This window comes from Rana temporaria, chromosome 3, assembly GCF_905171775.1.
Source record: "Rana temporaria chromosome 3, aRanTem1.1, whole genome shotgun sequence".
Classification (NCBI taxonomy): domain Eukaryota; kingdom Metazoa; phylum Chordata; class Amphibia; order Anura; family Ranidae; genus Rana; species Rana temporaria.
In genome coordinates this window covers 127,826,861-127,845,120 of record NC_053491.1, presented here as the reverse complement: position 1 = coordinate 127,845,120, position 18,260 = coordinate 127,826,861, and the positions used below count along the sequence as shown (strand labels likewise).

Genomic DNA, 18,260 nt, shown 5'->3' with positions numbered 1-18,260 from the left:
GATTCTTTGTAAACTTGTACACTTTGCTACCGAAAAGTATTGTTGTTTTTTCTTATTCAGATCCTGAATACTTTATTTTTTCCAAAAGGAAATTACTAAGATACAGTTTCATTCAACAAAGGCAACACAAAATTCATAACAAGGCACAACAATAAAATTACCAATAACAGAAATGAATACCACATAAAACTAAATGAATACTATTCTATAATCAGTCATACCATTCTACTAAAATACTACATAGAATAAATAACAGAAAATCCAACTACCAACATGGTAATATTATACCACTTTCTCTAACATTATCCAAAATCATTATACATTGGGGGTTATTTACGAAACGCAAATCCACTTTACACTGCAAGTGCAAATTGCACTTGAAAGTGCACTTGGAAGTGCAGTCGCTGTAAATCTGAGGGGTAGTTCTGAAATGAGGGGAAGCTCTGCTAATTTTATCATCCAATCATGTGCAAGCTAAAATTCTGTTTTTTATTTTCCTTACATGTCCCCCTCGGATCTACAGCAACTGCACTTCCAAGTGCACTTTCAGTGCAATTTCAAGTGTAGTTTGCACTTGTAGTGCTAAGTGGATTTGTCTTTCGTAAAGAACCCCACGTAGTTTACCTAACATCAACTTAATATAAATGCTACATAAAAATCAGGATCATAAACCAGAGTTTTGGTGAAAAATAATGAAAAAACAAATTGAAATGACATAAACGTATTTCGAATCCTTTTTGATAGGTTTTCTGTCATGCATTAAAATGATCAGACGTTGCAAAGGAAATCCTCTTTTCTGATACCATCCTTATGTAAACACATATTTTCACTCCAATTTAGGTAGAGGTCAATTAACATTACTATGTTTTCTGGGAAATGTGGGAGGATAGCAGGACATCTGGTAAAATCCCACACAAGCGTCAAGAGCATGCACAAACTCTGTATAATTAGAAAACCATTAAGCACTTGCACATATATATATATTTTTTTACAAAATAATTTGTTCCTATGGTAAATTTTTAACTATGTAAAATATTTGCGACGTAAGCTTAACTAGGGCAGTCAGCATTATTTATTACTTTTAAAGAATCACATGGTAGCAAAACAAATGGCTTACGAAGTAAATGCTTGTTATTGTGTTTTGCAGGAACTTACAGGCAAACTGCCAAGAGAATATCCATTAGATCCGGGAGAGGAGCCGCCTGCTGTTCGAAGGCGGATCGGAACATCATTTAAATTGGATGAAGACAAACTTCTTGCAAAAGGAGAGGTGAGCAATCTATGTGAAGCCTGTGCAGCTGTGGTGAAATTATAGGAGATACTGGAACTTTTTGATTTAATTGTTTTACTAGCACAGTAATGAGATCTGGCATGTAACGTGTGCTAGAAAAATGTATATAAATTATCATTTATAAATGGTGCTCAGAAGGTCGACACTCGTACAATGGCTAATTTAGTGAGAGAATTAAAAAATTTCTTAGATGTTCATTTGAAGTTATAGATGAAGGCCACACTTTTATAGAGCATGTAAGAACAAAAGGATGAGACTTTCTACAGCTTGGGAATCTCTTGCAGAATGTATATTTATCCATGTCCTGGGTGTGTTTTCCATTAAATCTGTGACACCCAGTGCCCGGCCGTGGTATGCAATACCACAGCTGTGAAGGTCTTGTATTACCAGATATGGCGACACAGTGTTATCTTAATGGGAAATATGTCTTGTAAACACCATCCTCTAGGTCAGATTTTCTCCTCCATGTTCTGAGAGATGAGTCAGTAAGAAGAAATGTTGGATCAATAACTGCCTCTGATTCAGAACAGAAGCTCTAGACTTTACTTTTGTTATCGCAGAATCAAAGCTGAATAAACATTAAAGGGATGTCTGATTAAGAACATACTAATGCTATGGCTTGGAGTTGTGCTTGTATGTCTTATTAAATACGCCTGCTCTCTTTCTTCCACCCATCTCTTGGTCAGAGCACTGAACCATGGCTGTAAAAACAGCTTAAGCAGCTCTTAGGACAGGAATATGCCAAACGTTCATTGTCTGGGTGACTTATGAGCCTCCAGACATCTCTGCCATTGTTTGGTTTCCTGTGTCTAGTACCAATTAATCAGGTTTAGTCATGTCATATGGGCAAGTAATGTGCTGACACAGCCTGGTTTTACCAACATTTTCACACACTTTTTTATTTCTTATAAGAGCAATTTAAAAAGTGAAACACCTAAAAGTGTGTTGCTTATCTCTCCCATAGCCAGTAAAAATTTACTGATATTTTGACAAATTCCACATGAATAATTTTCACGAATTTTTAGTTTGCCAAAATTGAATGAGCTAATATGTGTTTTAAGTGTATCATGTAATTAAAACTACATACAATGAGGTTTCAACAAGAAGGCTTGTGGCTGTGTGCACATCACCTGCATATAATTTGTTAAGGAAAGTATAAAACATTGTGAAAATCTTCATTACTCACTTTAATTTGCCCAAAGAAAGCTGTGAGTCCTCCATGCACTCATATATGTCTTCTGTTAAAGGGTTAGTTCACTATTGCAAGTAAGGGGTGTCTAAAGATAAAAACAAACTTTTTAACAGCTTGTTAAAGTTTGGACAAACAGCTTTGACCAAACTCGAATAATGGCCTTGCTATAGGTGTATGCTATTTACGTACCTCCTGAAGTTTGGAGACTCCCAGCTGATTCAAACCCCTATTGCATGGGATTTCTTCTCCCTAATGCAGAGCTTGTTCCTGTAATGGGGGTGAACAGCAAAAACTAGGAGTCTCTTGGCAACATCCTAGCATTAAGGTAGGACATGGTGATGCCATTTTTGGGGGGTTTTCAGTCAGGATTAGGGTGGCACGTAAATGGGTTACATCTATAGCAATGGCAATATTCGACTTTGGTCATAGTTGCACAGTTTGTTTTATCTAAAGATGCATAGGCAGGTTTTTTTTGGTAAAGGTGAGCTATGCCTTTAATGAAAAGCTGTCACTCTCAAAAGATTCCTACTTTTAATCTCATTATTTATTAAGAAGAAATTGAAATTATTGAAAGGGTATATTTTTCACAGCTTTCTTTGAACATACAACATGGAGAATGTCAGAGAATACAGCCTTCTCATTTATATGCTAAAACATACCTAAAAAGATGGTGTTCCTCCTCCAGTTATGTAAAATGAATGGATAAATAGAAATCCAGCTGGTGGGAATGAAGTCCATCACAATTGCCATAGCGTTCAATATCCGGTTCAAAGAGCTCTCCTTTGGTGTCTGAGGCCTCGTACACACGTCCGAGGAACTCGACGGGCAAAACACATCGTTTTGCTCGTCGAGTTCCTTGTGAAGCCGCCGAGGATCTCGGCGAGCCGAAATTTCCCATTGAACAACGAGGAAATGGAGAACATGTTCTCTATTTCCTCGCCGAGATCCTCGTCGGCTTCCTCGGCCAAAAGTGTACACCCGCCCGGGTTTCTCGGCAGAATACAGCTCCGATCGAGTTTCTGGCTGAATTCTGCCAAGAAACTCGGTCGTGTGTACGGGGCCTGGGAAGCTAAAGCTGGCCATTCTCTCATTCGAAAATTTTCATTTTCGAAACAATCATACAATTTTTCAAATTGTTAGTGGGGTCAAATCAACATTTCGTTTTCAACCATAGTGATGAGAAAATTTGAAAGAGCAAGGCTGATGTTTTTTCTCAAACGAACAAACTCCTAAAGCCTCGTGGATTTTTGTCCGAAGGGCGTTGTCTGTGAACTTGGTATGCATACACGGCATAACATTTTCAGCCAACTAACACGAACGTAGTGACGTAATAGACGTACTACATGGTTTTTCAGCTCTTTAGCGCCACTCTTTGGGCAACTTCTGCTAATGTTGTCTTATGGTTAGCATTGCTTCAGAGCATGCGTGTTTGTACTTTGGATTTTAGTCCGACGGATTTGTGTACACACGCACACGGTCAGATGATCCGACGTAACACATTTGTTGTCAGACAATTTGAGAGCATGCACAGCCAACATTTGTTGTCGGAGATTCCGACAACAATTGTCCGATGGAGCATACAGACGGTTGGATTGTCCGACAAAACACGTCGGTCGGACAATTGTTGTCGGAATATCCGATCATGTGTACGGGCCTTTACAGAATGATAAAAGCAACAAAATGTTTAAGTACTTTACAACAAGTGCATTCATCTCGGTTTCTGTAGGCATTATTAAATGTACTGGTGAGATTTTTTGTATAAACATAGTGCCAGCTTAAACTGAAACTATAGACAAAACTTATATTTTTTTTTTTGGATAGAGTAAGGAAGGGTTATAACCCCTGTCAGATTTTTTGGCCCATTGCTTAGATTTCCCTTTGCTTCATGTCCCATTGGAAAAACAAGAGAAAAACACTTTTAATGTTGAAGGTAAAAAGGACAAATAGAGAGGATGAATCTCCTGAATGAGAGCACAGACATCAATAACAACTGACAGGTGTTCTAATCCCTCTCCACTCTATCCTATCCCCCTAGCTACACTTTAAGATTCAACTAGTCGATTCAAACTACCAATGTTCAATATCAGTTTGGTAGACCTAATAGCTGCTGGGTCCTATAGGGTAAGCCATATGTATGTATGATGATTCAGCAACTTATTAACCTAGCACATTATTTGTGTGTTCATAAAGGGTTTAAGGAGTAAAAAAGCAGCTTCAGTTATTGAAAATATGTGTGTTCAGCACTTTGAACATAACCTGAAATTAAAAGAGCTGTTAGCCCTATTTCAGTAAGGAGATGAAGGAAACCATTAGTAAGTCATGACAGAGTTGTGGTTAAACAAAACTTGGAGGGATGCATCATCATCCGAGCAGTCCAAGAATACTTTAAAGTTTTGCTACTGGGTGGTACTTTGACGTAGTTAAATAGCAAGACATGGAGATTTTACAAATCACACAATAGTGTTAAACTTCTCTGTCTGAAATCCTTAGTTAGATCGATAAAGTGACAAAGTATTGGCTTAATTTAGGTTGTAAGTTGACTGAGATTGTTCGGTGTTGTAGCCTTGTTTTAGTTGTCAATGCATTGTATGTGGGCTGAGCAGTTAGTAAAATCTGGAATATTTTTCCAGGAAGAGGAGCTGGAACGCCTCGAGAGAGAATTCGCCATTCAGTCACAGATTACAGAGGCAGCTCGGCGCTTAGCCAGTGACCCTCATGTAAGTAAAAAGCTGAAGAAGCAGAGAAAAACCTCATACCTCAATGCTCTGAAGAAACTACAGGAAATTGAGAACTCCATTAATGATTACCGCATCAAGACTGGCAAAAAGCCTACACAGAGAGCATCTTTAATCATAGATGGTGAGTGCTCAGAGATATATTTTGTTTTGATTTTTTTTGTTCTGTTTCTAGTGTGCCATAATAAAATCAGTTGTTTTCCATTTTATACATAGCCATAAAAAAAAAAATTATTGGTGTGCTGCTTTGGTTACAGAACATGTAATGAATCCTTGGCACAAGGCTTTTGGTCATGTGTGAACAGTAAAAATATACAGACTTTACCTTTCGCAAACTACCTTGTGTGCGCAGCAGGTATAAAGCAGTAAAACTGTTCTTATACTGTGCACTTCTTTATTCACAGAAGCAAACCTGGGTAGTGAAGACAGCTCACTTTCTGATGCACTGGTACTAGAAGATGGTAAGCATTGTACAATAACATTTTTATTTCAAATCGTTTGCCAAATCGGCCCAATGTGAATGTGTGCTAAGGCTCTGTTCTCACTGCTACGACCTGAAAATCACGCAATTTACAGTGCCAACTTTGCTAGGCGACTTTGACGTGACTTTGAAGCAACTTCAGGGAATGCCTTTGTGTTTTTCCTGTAATGTCGGATCCAAATCACCTCAAGAGAAGGATACGACTTGGAGGCAACTTTCATTGAAGTTTATGGGCACAAGTTGGATAGAAGTCGCCTTGAAGTAGTACAGGAACCTTTTCTAAAGTCGGAGCAACTTCAGTAGTGACAATTTAGGCCCCGTACACACGACAGAGTTTCTCGGCAGAATTCAGCGAGAAACTCGGTCAGAGCCGGATTCTGCCGAGAAACTCTGTCGTGTGTACACTTTCGGCCCGATGGAGCCGCCGAGGAACCCGTCGAGAAAATAGAGAACATGTTCTCTATTTTCTCGTTGTTCTATGGGAGAACTCGGCCCGCCGAGCTCCTCGGCGGCTTCAGGGCTGAACTCGCCGAGGAACTCGATGTGTTTGGCACGTCGAGTTCCTCGGTCGTGTGTACGCGGCCTAAGACCGCTCTCATTGGCTAAAATGGGATTTCATATGTCACGCGACTTGGGGTCTCACAAGTCAGGTCTCAAGTCTTGGCAGTGTGAACTAAGCCTAAAATCTGGAATCTGATTGGTTTCTATGCAGAGCTGCACCAGATTTTGCACTCTTGAGTATTAGTAAATTATCGTCATAGTTCACTGTGTTTACTGCACATCTTAAATTTTAGGCTTATATATATATATAAAAGTTTTTGACTACTTTAATCCAGTAGTCAAAACTGTCAAAAAGTGGTCAAAAGTCGACCCTTTACTTACATGAGGGTCGAAACATAGTTTAATTTCACTGGTTAGCCATATTCATCTAAAAACTGAACAAATTAACTTACGCATATGGCTTAATAGTGTACATTAATAGCACAGTTGTGCAATGGCCCTATTTTGATAGTAAGCCATCATCATCATCAGCCCATAGACTCCCTGTTGTAACGGAATGTTAAAATGAGATCGCACACTTTTAGGGTTTGAAGAATATTTGAGCTCTTTCATTCCTTTTATATGCATTTTAGCCTTTACATTTTCTGTTCTTAACGACAGTTGATACTATTATTTGTTTTTTTTATAGACTAGGGTAATATGAAATGTCTTCAATTATTCTAATTTGTAGTTAATTTTCTTTATTTGTATTTTTTATTAACTAGATGATTCCCAGGCTCCTAGCATTCTATCACCTATGCAGTCCCCTCATAAAGGCCTGCCACCAAGACCCCCCTCCCACGGCAGACCCCACCCTCCTCAATCATTGGATGGACTGAGGCAGTTGCACTACCAGCGAAATGACTATGACAAGTCACCAATAAAACCCAAAATGTGGAGTGAATCCTCTTTAGATGAACCTTATGAAAAAGTGAAGAAACGGTCAACACACAGTCATTCCAGGTATCCACTAGTCTATTAACAGACTCCTACATTTGTTTACTACTACACTGCTGTATACTTCAAGATGCTGAACTCAGACTTTGGGGTAAAGTTAAATAGGCTGTTCACTCTGCAAGGGAATTTTTCATTAGCTTAGCGAATGAGATGAAAATTTTATTTACTTATATATATATATATATTTTTGCTTTTACATAATTGGATGATGGAATAAGAGCTTCACTTTCTTCACTAAGCTAAAAGTAAATTCCCTTAAAAAGATATTCATCTTTAGTAAATTAAGACCCAAGTGTCCAGCTTTGATAGCTATACTCTTGTAACTGCCTAAGACATATACATAATACTTTATATATACTATATATATATATATATATATATATATATATATATATATAAACAAAATAAATCTGCGCTATCAAATGGGTGAGCAGCTACAAAAACCAGTGAACAAAGGTAGATAACAAACAAAACATACAATAAGTAGCGCTGGATGGTGAAGTGAAATGTCTATATCAAATAAGGCCAATGACGAATGTGTAGACAGAAAGAAGAAAAGGACAAATATAATAAATAAAGTCCAAAATATAAATGGTGAAAAAACTTGATAGATGCGTAGGACTGGATGAATGATTCCAGATCAATAGTGATACACTCTTCAACGTGATACACATCGGTAAAATACCCGCCACCAATAATGCAGAGGCTTACCGAATAAATTGAACCCTAATGAGCCTACGCCCAGAGGGTCAATATAGCTGAATGTATATAAAGGCTGTGATGATACAGGACCAAATCTTCATACGACCAATCACCCAAACGAAAAAGATGTCTAGTGCTTGAAGATGGTAGCTCCCAAACGGTCATTGGTGGAACGAATGCTCGATCATGTGACCACTGACAGTCAATCGAAGAGCTCATGCGATCAGCTGATCTTTACCGCCCCCCACAGTGTTCAAAACGTTTTAAATGGACAACAGGACAGGAGAGAAAGGATTACAGAACAGTTTATTATTCATAGCAAATATGATTTTGTGCCCTAATGTCCACTAGGCTGTTTTAATTGCACAAATTCATACTAAATATGCTTCTTTTATGGATTAAATAGTTTGTTTGTTTTTTCCAGTAACCACAAACGGTTTCCCAGTACAGGCAGCTGCTCAGAAGCTGGTGGAAGTAACTCTCTACAGAACAGTCCCATGCGGAATATCCCTCACTGGAACTCCCAGTCCAGCATGCCATCCACACCAGATCTGCGATTACGAAGTCCTCATTATGTCCATTCAACCAGGTAAAATATTTTCTTCAAATAATTTGGCTATTTCACACTTTATTTGTGGTAATGATAGTCAATCATATTATTGTTTTTGCTAGTGTCACAGTACAATTCCAAGGTAAGTTGATTTTATCAAACAGGCAGACACTTGTGTGTTAAAATTGATATTTCAGTGTTTTATTCAAAATGACAATGAAAGAATCTTCTACTGTATATATCAAATACAGGTATACTGTTCTCTTCAGTGTTAAGAGAAAGATCTTAACTGCTCTGGAAAGTATTTCCAGTACAGTGAAGAAAAAAATGCAAAGGTCACACCAGTCATTTTGTTTCAAATGAAATTAACAGCATATATGGCCCTGGTGATGTTAGTAGAACGTTAAAATATAAAGTGTAATATTTTATACTTATTTCTGATTTTGTTTTGTTAAAAGATGTTTTTTTTCCTATTAGTTAATAATATTTGCTTAATTTGCAGGTCTGTGGATATCAGTCCTTCTAGACTTCACAGCTTAGCACAGCACTTTAGGCACCGAAGTTCCAGTTTGGAGTCACAAGGAAAACTGTTGGGCTCTGAAAATGAAACTGGAAGTCCTGACTTCTACACTCCAAGGACTCGTAGCAGTAATGGCTCTGACCCTATGGATGATTGTTCCTCTTGTACTAGCCATTCCAGTTCTGAACACTATTACCCAGCCCAGATTAATCCTAATTATTCAACATTGGCTGAGGACTCTCCTTCCAAAGCCAGGGAACGTCAGAGACACAGACACAAGTCTAATGGGAACCTTGTATCCTCCAATTCAGGAAGCATGCCCAACCTGGCTGCCAGGAATGGAACTGCACACCATGGTGTATATTTGCATAGCCAGAGCCAACCTTCATCACAATATAGGATCAAAGAGTATCCTTTATACATTGAAGGAAGTTCCTCCCCTGTTGTTGTGCGGAGTTTAGAAAACGATCAAGAAGGACATTACAGCGTCAAAGCACAATTCAAAACATCAAACTCTTACACTGCAGGAGGGATGTATAAGGAGAACTGGCATGGGGATGACAGCACAGACTCTGTTAGGCTTACACCCTCTCGTTCTCAGATTGTAAGGACTCCGTCACTTGGGAGAGAAGGCCATGAGAAGGGTTCAGGCAGAACTGTGGTGTCTGATGAGTTGCGGCAGTGGTTCCACAGATCCGCTTCAACTCATAAGGAGCACAATAGACTTTCACATACTAGTTCCAACTCTTCAGACAGTGGCTCCCAGTATAGCACATCTCAAAGCACCTACGTGGCACATAGCAGGGTAGCAAGAATGCCTCCAATGTGTAAAGCAACAACAGGTAAGAAAACTTTGAGAATATTTTTTTTTGTATTGCTGTAGTGGATTTTTCTGGCAATATCCATTATGTATGAAATGCAGTTGGCTTTTACAGATGACCTGTGTAATTTTTTACAAAAAATGACATGCATTTGATGTGATGTGGGCAATTCTAGATCATCTGGAACCTGTTGACATGAGATTCTTTGTCAAGTGACTTTTACTCCACAAGGTACAAGAAGTGTGTTTTGTCTAAGGATGACAAGTTCATGCACCACGCAGAACACTCTGTGTTGATTATGACTTTTCTGAAGACATTGGAGCAGTAAAATTACCATCTGTTTTGTGTAAATTGTAATCGATTCTAGAAGTAGTTCACTGTTCTGATTTTGAATGGAAGAGATGTTTGTCAGCTCTGCCAAATGCATAAAATTAACAAAATATTGGACCTCTGTCTGTTGGGAATGTCAGCATAGTTCATCTGATACCAGGAATGGTCAAAGGTGGTATTTCTCGTTCTGGGGAAATGGACAGCAGTAAGAACCCGATCGAGGTCCTATGTATGCTGCCACCACATTTAATGATTGGTATGCTGCAATATATTTCTCACACAGGACACAGGTTTGTCATAAACCCTGAGTTCTAGGCTTGTACTTTAAGGTCATTGAGCACCGACAAAGCTTTTGAGGACATGTCCCCCTTTGATCCTACCCCACTCCAGGGGTCCCAGTTATTTTTGCTGGTGTCCTAAGGTGATGGATCTCTTTTCCCTTCACTCTTATGAATGTACAGTATATATATGTTTTCTTAATGGATTCCTTGTATATGAAAAATAGCAGCTGCTGTTTGAAGCATCAAAATGATGATTCCTGACAAACAGAAATTCTATATATAACTGCACTAGTCCCAAAACTGAAACCTAAACCACAGAAGGGGGAAAAAAACGAAGTATGTTTTGCTCAGGCTTTGGTTGTTTACCTAGGGGATAAGAATTTTAAAAAGCCTTGCGGATGGTGCTGTCTATTCTTAGTATATGTGGATCATGGGCAAAGTAGGACCCAGACAGCAGCCATCTGCAGTAAACAGTATTTAGTTGCATAATGATTCAGTTTCAGTAGAGTGTAAATAAAAATATTAGTCAAATGTGATAGGCTAAACTGTATATAAACTCCAACAATGAACTCTTGTCATGCTCCCTTTTAGTTAAATATACCATTTAGCCATCTTGTCGACCATTTCAAAGAAAAATCTACAGAATCACCCTATGTTATGGGGAAAAGATAAGCTGGAGACGTCTGTTGTCCTTACACACTTCCTATCTTGGGGTGATAACTCTGCCCCCTATAGATACAGTACAGTTAGCATTGTGACCCCAAGGCCTCATTCACACAGGTGTACTAAAGTGTATGCCCATGCGTAGGCCGTGTTTACCTGCATGGAGATGCACAGGTCTTCTGTACATTCCGATGCAGGCAATCCCATTTATGTCAACTGGGTTGCAGTGACTGCTCGGACACAGCTGCTGCTTTATATGCCTTATTTGACATTGGTGTGGGTGCATGGCCCCAAATGCACACCATCTTTATTTTGGGGCGTGCACCTGCACAACTGTCAAATTGGTAGCAGTGTCCATACAGCCGCTATGTCATAAATTACATAAATGGGACTGCCTGCACAGGGATGCAGGTAAACACAGCCTTAGCACAGGTGTATGCTGTAGTACATTTGTATGAACAAGGCCTAAGATAGGAAACGTGTTACTGGCATGATCACCAGGTGAATGAAGTGGAAAGAATACTGAAGAAAGAAAAGGAATGCAGCCACCACATATAAGAACTGGAAAGCTGCAATATACATAAATAACATTTTGGTGAAATCTTGTTCTTTATACATGTTTATACAAAGGAAATTTTATTATAAGCACATGTAATTCCCGACCATGCTTTGTACTAATGTTTAATTGAAATGGCTTTTCCATAACATTGTTAATATTATACAGGATTTAAAGTGCACCAAAGCTTAGTGTAGTGCTTTACAAAATAAAGGGAGATAGTAACATGGTGCAAATCTCAGACCCGCGTAATACAATTTTGACAAACCAATAAGCAGTGCTTTGGTGTGTATCAATATTTCGTTATAGTCATATATAGTACAATCTTTTTTATTGTCATGTTTTCTTGTTAGTACAGCCAAGTATTGTGAGAAACCCCTAAAAGGTTTTCCCTCCCTGGGTCTGCCTCTTATTTTCACCAGCTTTCCTAAGTGGGTGGTCTATTTCTTGCAGGGTGGTGAATAGGATGACGTCCTTGTAAGGAAAATCTCAGTGCACTCTATACAATATATAACGGGTAGACAGGATGTTCTCATCCTGCTGGCTCATAATCATACAGATGTTCCTGTGATCTTTGTACTTTGTATAAAATATTGTTCATTAGATTCATTCTTTAGATCACTAAGGCCTCATTTTGTGCAGATTTGGCTTATGTTCTAGTTAACTCCCAAATGTATTATTTTTTTAACATTTTAGGTTGCTTATTGATAAAATAAAATGTTGGTCCAATGAAATTGGGATTGCTATTTCAAATTATTTGACCACAGGAGATGCATGGTCATTTCAAGCCATACCATTTCCCAAAACATCTTTGCGTGCCTTCTGTTTATAGACTGCATGCAGCCTTACATCTGCTATAGTCAGCAACCATATCTCCTGTATTTGGAGATCGGAATATTAGGCCCTGGCAGATTGTCCAGTTGAGCTGATGGACATCTGCCGCACTTGGCTGTTCGAATATATAGCTGCAGGCTTAGATTGATAACTACTGCCAGTTACAAGTGATTTTACATAAAGAGAAGTCAGAGACAGAGAAGTCTGTCACATTCATCTCTCCCGCTTCAGAGAGATCAACCAGAACTTGGGAAATTTGATTGGGCGTATTTATGTGTATACTTGGAAAAATAAAATCTTGCCATGTAGGCCAATGCCAGCATGTTCACCCATCTTTAGTTACCACTTAACATCTTACTGTAGCTATCTTGTGTGAATCAAGGTATACATTACATATGAGCAATGCAAATTAATGATCAGACCCTTATTGCTTGCTCTGGAAGAGTAGTATCTATGTTAGATGGCACCTACTGCAGAGAGGTAAAACACATGAAAATTACTTAAAGATAATTCAGTTTACTCTTATGGGTTTTCTCTTTTTTTGGGGGGGGATAGAATATGACGGAATTTGTATTTTTATCTGTGGCCTCTATCCACTTCCTCTACCGGTGACACTCTTTTATAAATAGAGCAGGAAGCAAGGGAACAAAAACAGCAATTCAGATAACAACAGCTTAGCTTTAACTATAATCATCACATAAAAAAATAAAAGGCAACTGAACACATTACTTTCGTTATATTTTATTAAACCGGGCCGAGATGTTGTTTGATACTTTCTGCCATTAAAATGAATTTCATCAGCATATTAAATTTCTTCAAAATGAAGGCTCCTGTGGTGCTTTTCTTTCTGTGGCCTTTCAAAGATTGCCTAGAGGCAGCACATGAATGTTAACGAAGTCTAAATTGTAACACAAAACTTTATAGGTAGTGTCTCCATGGCAACTCTTGTGTCAGGTCATTCCTGTGCTTTGTCCGGATGAATGACTCCGGGGATGCATTGGACAGAATGTGTAGAATGTGGGAGTCATGTGATAAGCGTGGTGTGGGCTTATTACAGGTTGATGAGAAACTCCACTCTTCTTTGCACTGTGTGATCCTTTACAAGACATTGTAGTATGTTTACCACTTTAAATTTAAAGGGGAGTTCCAGCCTTTTAGTGTTTATTAGAAGTCAACAGCTACAAAAAGTGAAGCTGCTGACTTTTAATAAACAGACACTTACCTGCTCCACGGTCCAGCGACACGGCTGCCCAGAGCTACACTCCTCTCCCCCCCTCTCTGGCTGGCACCTCCATTCATAGCGTGGGCACCCGGCCGTGACAGCTATCGGGTTCAAAGCCGGGCACTCACTGTGCATACGCGAGTCCCGCTGCACTCTATGAGTGGACAGGCGATCTCCTGGGACCTGTCACGTGTCCCTGGAGATCGCCTAAAGGGAGGGGCCGCCTAAGGCGAGAAGAGAAGTCGCAGAGGCGGTCCCTGGGCGGAAGTAGGAAGCAGACAGGGAGTCCCACTCCTACCAAAGCCCCAACACCCCCCCCCCAAAAAAAATGTTATTCCAAATGAGGCAAGTAAGGGGGCGAGGAGTGCTTAAAGCAGAAGTTCCACTTTTGGGTGGAACTCCGCTTTAACATTACCTGTTTGATATTCTTTGCCTTTCTACCCAGGTTGCATTGTCCATTTTCTTCTGCCCAGGCATATAAATCTCTGCATATAATGTCTCATTCACAGACCCAATTTGTTCAGACGTAACCTATTTTTACAAGTTTACACCCTGGTAATTTGTGGTACCTGCCCCCTCCCCCGTACGGCAAATCCAACAACAGCTTGGAAGGCGATGGATCCATCGTAAGGGCAGTATGTCTTGGCTTAGAGCACTTTCCAGAGAGGAAACCAGAGGGAGAGGGGGTGTGCCAGTCTCTGCATTCCTCTTGCTGCAGCTTATCTCAGAAAAGTCCTCTGAACTGAGACAATCTGAAGCTATGAGTCCATCTGCTTGCAAGCTGTTTTTGGACTTGACAAGGAGTGAGGGACAGGTCAGACTTTATAACTAGGCTAAGGCTCCATTCACACTTGTACAACTCCAAATTTGCACTGACTTTTAAGTGCAACTTTGATAAAACTTTGGATGGGTGCAAATTAAATACGACTTTGGCTTTGACCAGTGATAATGGACAACTGTTGCATTGTATAATATTCAGGTATGACTTTCATGGAACTTTTGAGGGTTAACATTAAAGTCTATAGCCCTCAAGTTGCATGAAAGATGTACCAAAGTAGTGCATGAACTACTTTGGAGTTTCTGTAACTAAATCGCACTTAAATAATGGTTATTATTGGAAAACATGGGGGGTGGCTTAGCATGCGACTGATTTCCAAAGTTGTATGAAAAATTGCACAAGTGTGAATGGAGCCTTAAGCACCCACTTGTAGCTACATAGGACAAAGTACTGCATATACTTTGTCCTATGGGGGACAATGTACGGGAGGGGAACAATGTAAAAAAATTGTAATGGTAGTTCTTTAATAACTGAATGCTTGCACAGTTTGCATATGCCAATGTTTTTCTTTTCATATCTTTATTACAAGTAATTAGCTTGTGCAATTGCTGCCTACAGATCTTGGTGGTATAAAATATCTAAATGTCCTGGGCGTGTTCCATATGCATCAGTGCATATGGCCTAATGCCTGTATAGATCAGATTTGCTCAATACTGTGGATTGGCTAAGATTGCAAATTCGGTCTCCTGTGGCTAAATATGGTGTGTAGGCACGACTGATGAAAGTCAGCTTCATCGGATATCTGATGAAAAAATCCATCAGACCGTTTTCATCAGATGAACCAATCGTGTGTACAGGGCATAAGTGAACGGTGGGATAGGTAGGATGAGAACCAGGAGGAGGGGATGATCCACTGTATCAAAGGCATCAGAGAAGTCTAGGAGAAGTACTACAGAATAGTGTCCATTGGTTTTAGCTGTTAGTAGGTCGTTGGTGAAATTAAAGATAGCAGTTTCCATGGAGTGTTGAGGGCAAAATCTAGACTGAAGGGGATTAAAAAGTTTGTTCATAGTCAGATGGTCGCTCAGTAGGTTGTAGACCAGTCTTTCAAGGAGTTTGGAGGAGAATAAGGAGATGGGGCATAGGTTGTTAAGATTGGGGGAATCCAGTGAGTGCTTTTTAAGGTTAGGAGTGACTAGCACATGTTTTAGAGAGTTGGAGAAGATGCCAGAAGAGAGGGAGAGATTGAAATTGTGAGTTAGAGAGTGTAGAATCGAGTCAGAGGATGAGTGTAGCATTTGCGAGGGAGCAGAATCCAGAGGGCAGGTCATTAGGTGGGTATTAGAAAAAAGTTTAGCAACCTCATTAATGCTAGCAGGGTTGAATGAGGGAAGCACGGATTGTACCTGTGGACATCGGGCGTTGAATAGGGGAGGCTTCTGCACATTGGAGATCTCCTCTCGAATTGTATCAATCTTATTTTTTTAAGTGATTGGTGATCTCCTGGGCAGTGAGCGAGTTAGAGGGTGGAGACAATGGACACTTACCTGACTCTTGTATCGGCCCAGTGCTGTGCCCAGCTGCAGTCTTCCCTTCCTCTCTTCCTGGTCTCACAAGCTTTGCTGAGAACAATAGGAGCCATTGTCTCCTGCTGCTGTCAGTCAAATCCAGTGAACAGAGAGTGAGGGGCGGGGCCAAGCCATTCTGTGTTAGTCTATGGACACACACAGCTCCGCTCAGGATCAATCAAGTGGCTTGCTATGGGGGCAGACACAGAAGGAGGAGGAGTCACAATCTGCAGTGGGGGATCCCAGAAGAGGAGGTAAGGGGTGGCTCTGTGCAATACCTTTTGCACAGTACAGGTAAGTATAAACCGGTTTATTATTTTAATTAAAAAAAAAAATACTTTACAATCACTTGTGCCAAACTTGAAAGTAAATCTCCAAGTTTGTGATAACAATTATTGCTGATGGAACGCTTTCTCAGTTAGATGTCGTTTCTCAAACTCCTTTCCATCTTTTTCTGAAATTAAGAAAGACTAAACTGGGGTTGAAGTTACTATGAGAAGGTGCCCTGTGATGTAATAATCAGAATGCATTACAAATCTCAGCAATGTTGGCAGCCTGAAGTTAACTGAAACTTGTGGCCCCTGTTCAGAATGGACTCTACAGTCCCCCCACAGTCCACTCCCTTGGTGACTACACTGCACTTGAACATGGAAGCAGTCAGTCTGGCAACAAATAGTTAACCAAATACTGCAGTCATCATTTAATGAATGAGGTGGAACTAGTCTTAGTATTTAAACCTATGATGGATAGTTTTCGATGTGTCCGTTAAGATATTTTATGTCCGATGCTAGCATTCCAGATGTGCCCTTTTACCTTAAAGAGAACATATGTTTCCTGTAAGGAAATTGGCCTCTTAAGATCACTGGGAAAATAGTGCAGGCTATGTGTAAAGTTAGACATATGTGTCACAGTCTTAATTAGGAGAATGCATTATAAATTAGATATGAATCAGTTTAGAATTTCCAGTTAAAATGCTATATATCAAAATTTAGTAAAGTGCATTGCCCTGCAGAGGAAAGTGACAACAGTAGCGCAATTAAAAAATCATACTTTGGAATGGCAAGGCCACCATGTAGAACATCCACGCAGCATACTAAAGCTTATGTATAAAAACCAGAAAAAAGGAAATGTCAGAAGATGACATGAAGAATAAGACGTGTGTTCCTAGTTGTACACTGTGGAGACTGGGGAAGCACTGAAATGGCACGGCAGACTTTCATTGCTATGCCTTCTCATAATTCTCATACGTATTGTAGCTTTAAGTGTAGATACAGCAGCTTCCTGAGCAGACAGTGACATCCATATGAAACGCCAGATATTACCAGATGATTCGGAGGTCTTCAGGAAAATGGAGGCTCTCAGTGGGGACAGATATTCATATAGCCAAAAGAAGAAAGAACTCCCATGTGAAGTAAGCACAAACTGGATATTCAATAAAAATAATTCTTCTTACATTACATAAAAACGCCAAACAGGGATATGAAACGGTTTGCACGGTTGGACAGACGCCTATGTCACTCCCGGTCATGTGTGTATTCCTAACGTGTGTCGACACGTGACTTCATCAGAGGATCCTCTGATGAAGTCACGTGACGTGACGACACGCGTTAGGAATACACACGTGACCGGAAGTGACATAGGCGTCTGTCCAACCGTGCAAACCGTTTCATATCCCTGTTTGGCGTTTTTATGTAATGTAAGAAGATTTATTTTTATTAAATATCCAGTTTTTTCTTACTTCACATGGGAGTCTTTTCTTCTTTTGGCTATATGAATATCTGTCCCCACTGAGAGCCTCCATTTTCCTGAAGACCTCAGAATCATCTGGTAATATCTGGAGTTTCGTATGGATGTCACTGTCTGCTCAGGAAGCTGCTGTATCTACACTTAAAGCTACAATACCTATGTATTGAGGTAAGCGCTCTGTGAGCCCACATAGCAGGAAGATCTACATTTGAAGCACTGAGATTTATGGATTGAAGCAATAGAAGAATCGTATTGATTTTTCACTAGTTTGGACTGTGCACAGTTTTCATATTTATTTTATTTTCATTGGTCTCTTTTGATATTCAGCATTACTTATTATTTGGAGCATTTGTTTTGGCTCTTATCTTGCATCTGCACTTTAATTGGTTTGGAGCAGTCGTGTTTGACACATATTTTGCACTTGCACTTTTATTGTGATTCACATGTGATTAGGTATATATATATATATATATATATCGCTTGTGTAGCGATT

The 18,260-nt window shown here is 39.7% G+C and overlaps 1 protein-coding gene across 5 annotated transcripts in view; it reads left to right on the top strand.

The window, feature by feature from the left end:
- Positions 1-18,260, top strand: part of FRMD4A (FERM domain containing 4A) — a 562,831-nt gene that overhangs the window by 534,195 nt on the left and 10,376 nt on the right. For all 5 annotated transcript variants that reach the window (XM_040343418.1, XM_040343417.1, XM_040343415.1 and 2 more), the window contains exons 16-21: positions 1,148-1,270; positions 5,114-5,342; positions 5,623-5,679; positions 6,965-7,202; positions 8,323-8,487; positions 8,951-9,810. In XM_040343418.1, the coding sequence (XP_040199352.1) occupies positions 1,148-1,270; positions 5,114-5,342; positions 5,623-5,679; positions 6,965-7,202; positions 8,323-8,487; positions 8,951-9,810 (1,672 nt within the window). The remainder of the gene's footprint in view (positions 1-1,147; positions 1,271-5,113; positions 5,343-5,622; positions 5,680-6,964; positions 7,203-8,322; positions 8,488-8,950; positions 9,811-18,260) is intronic.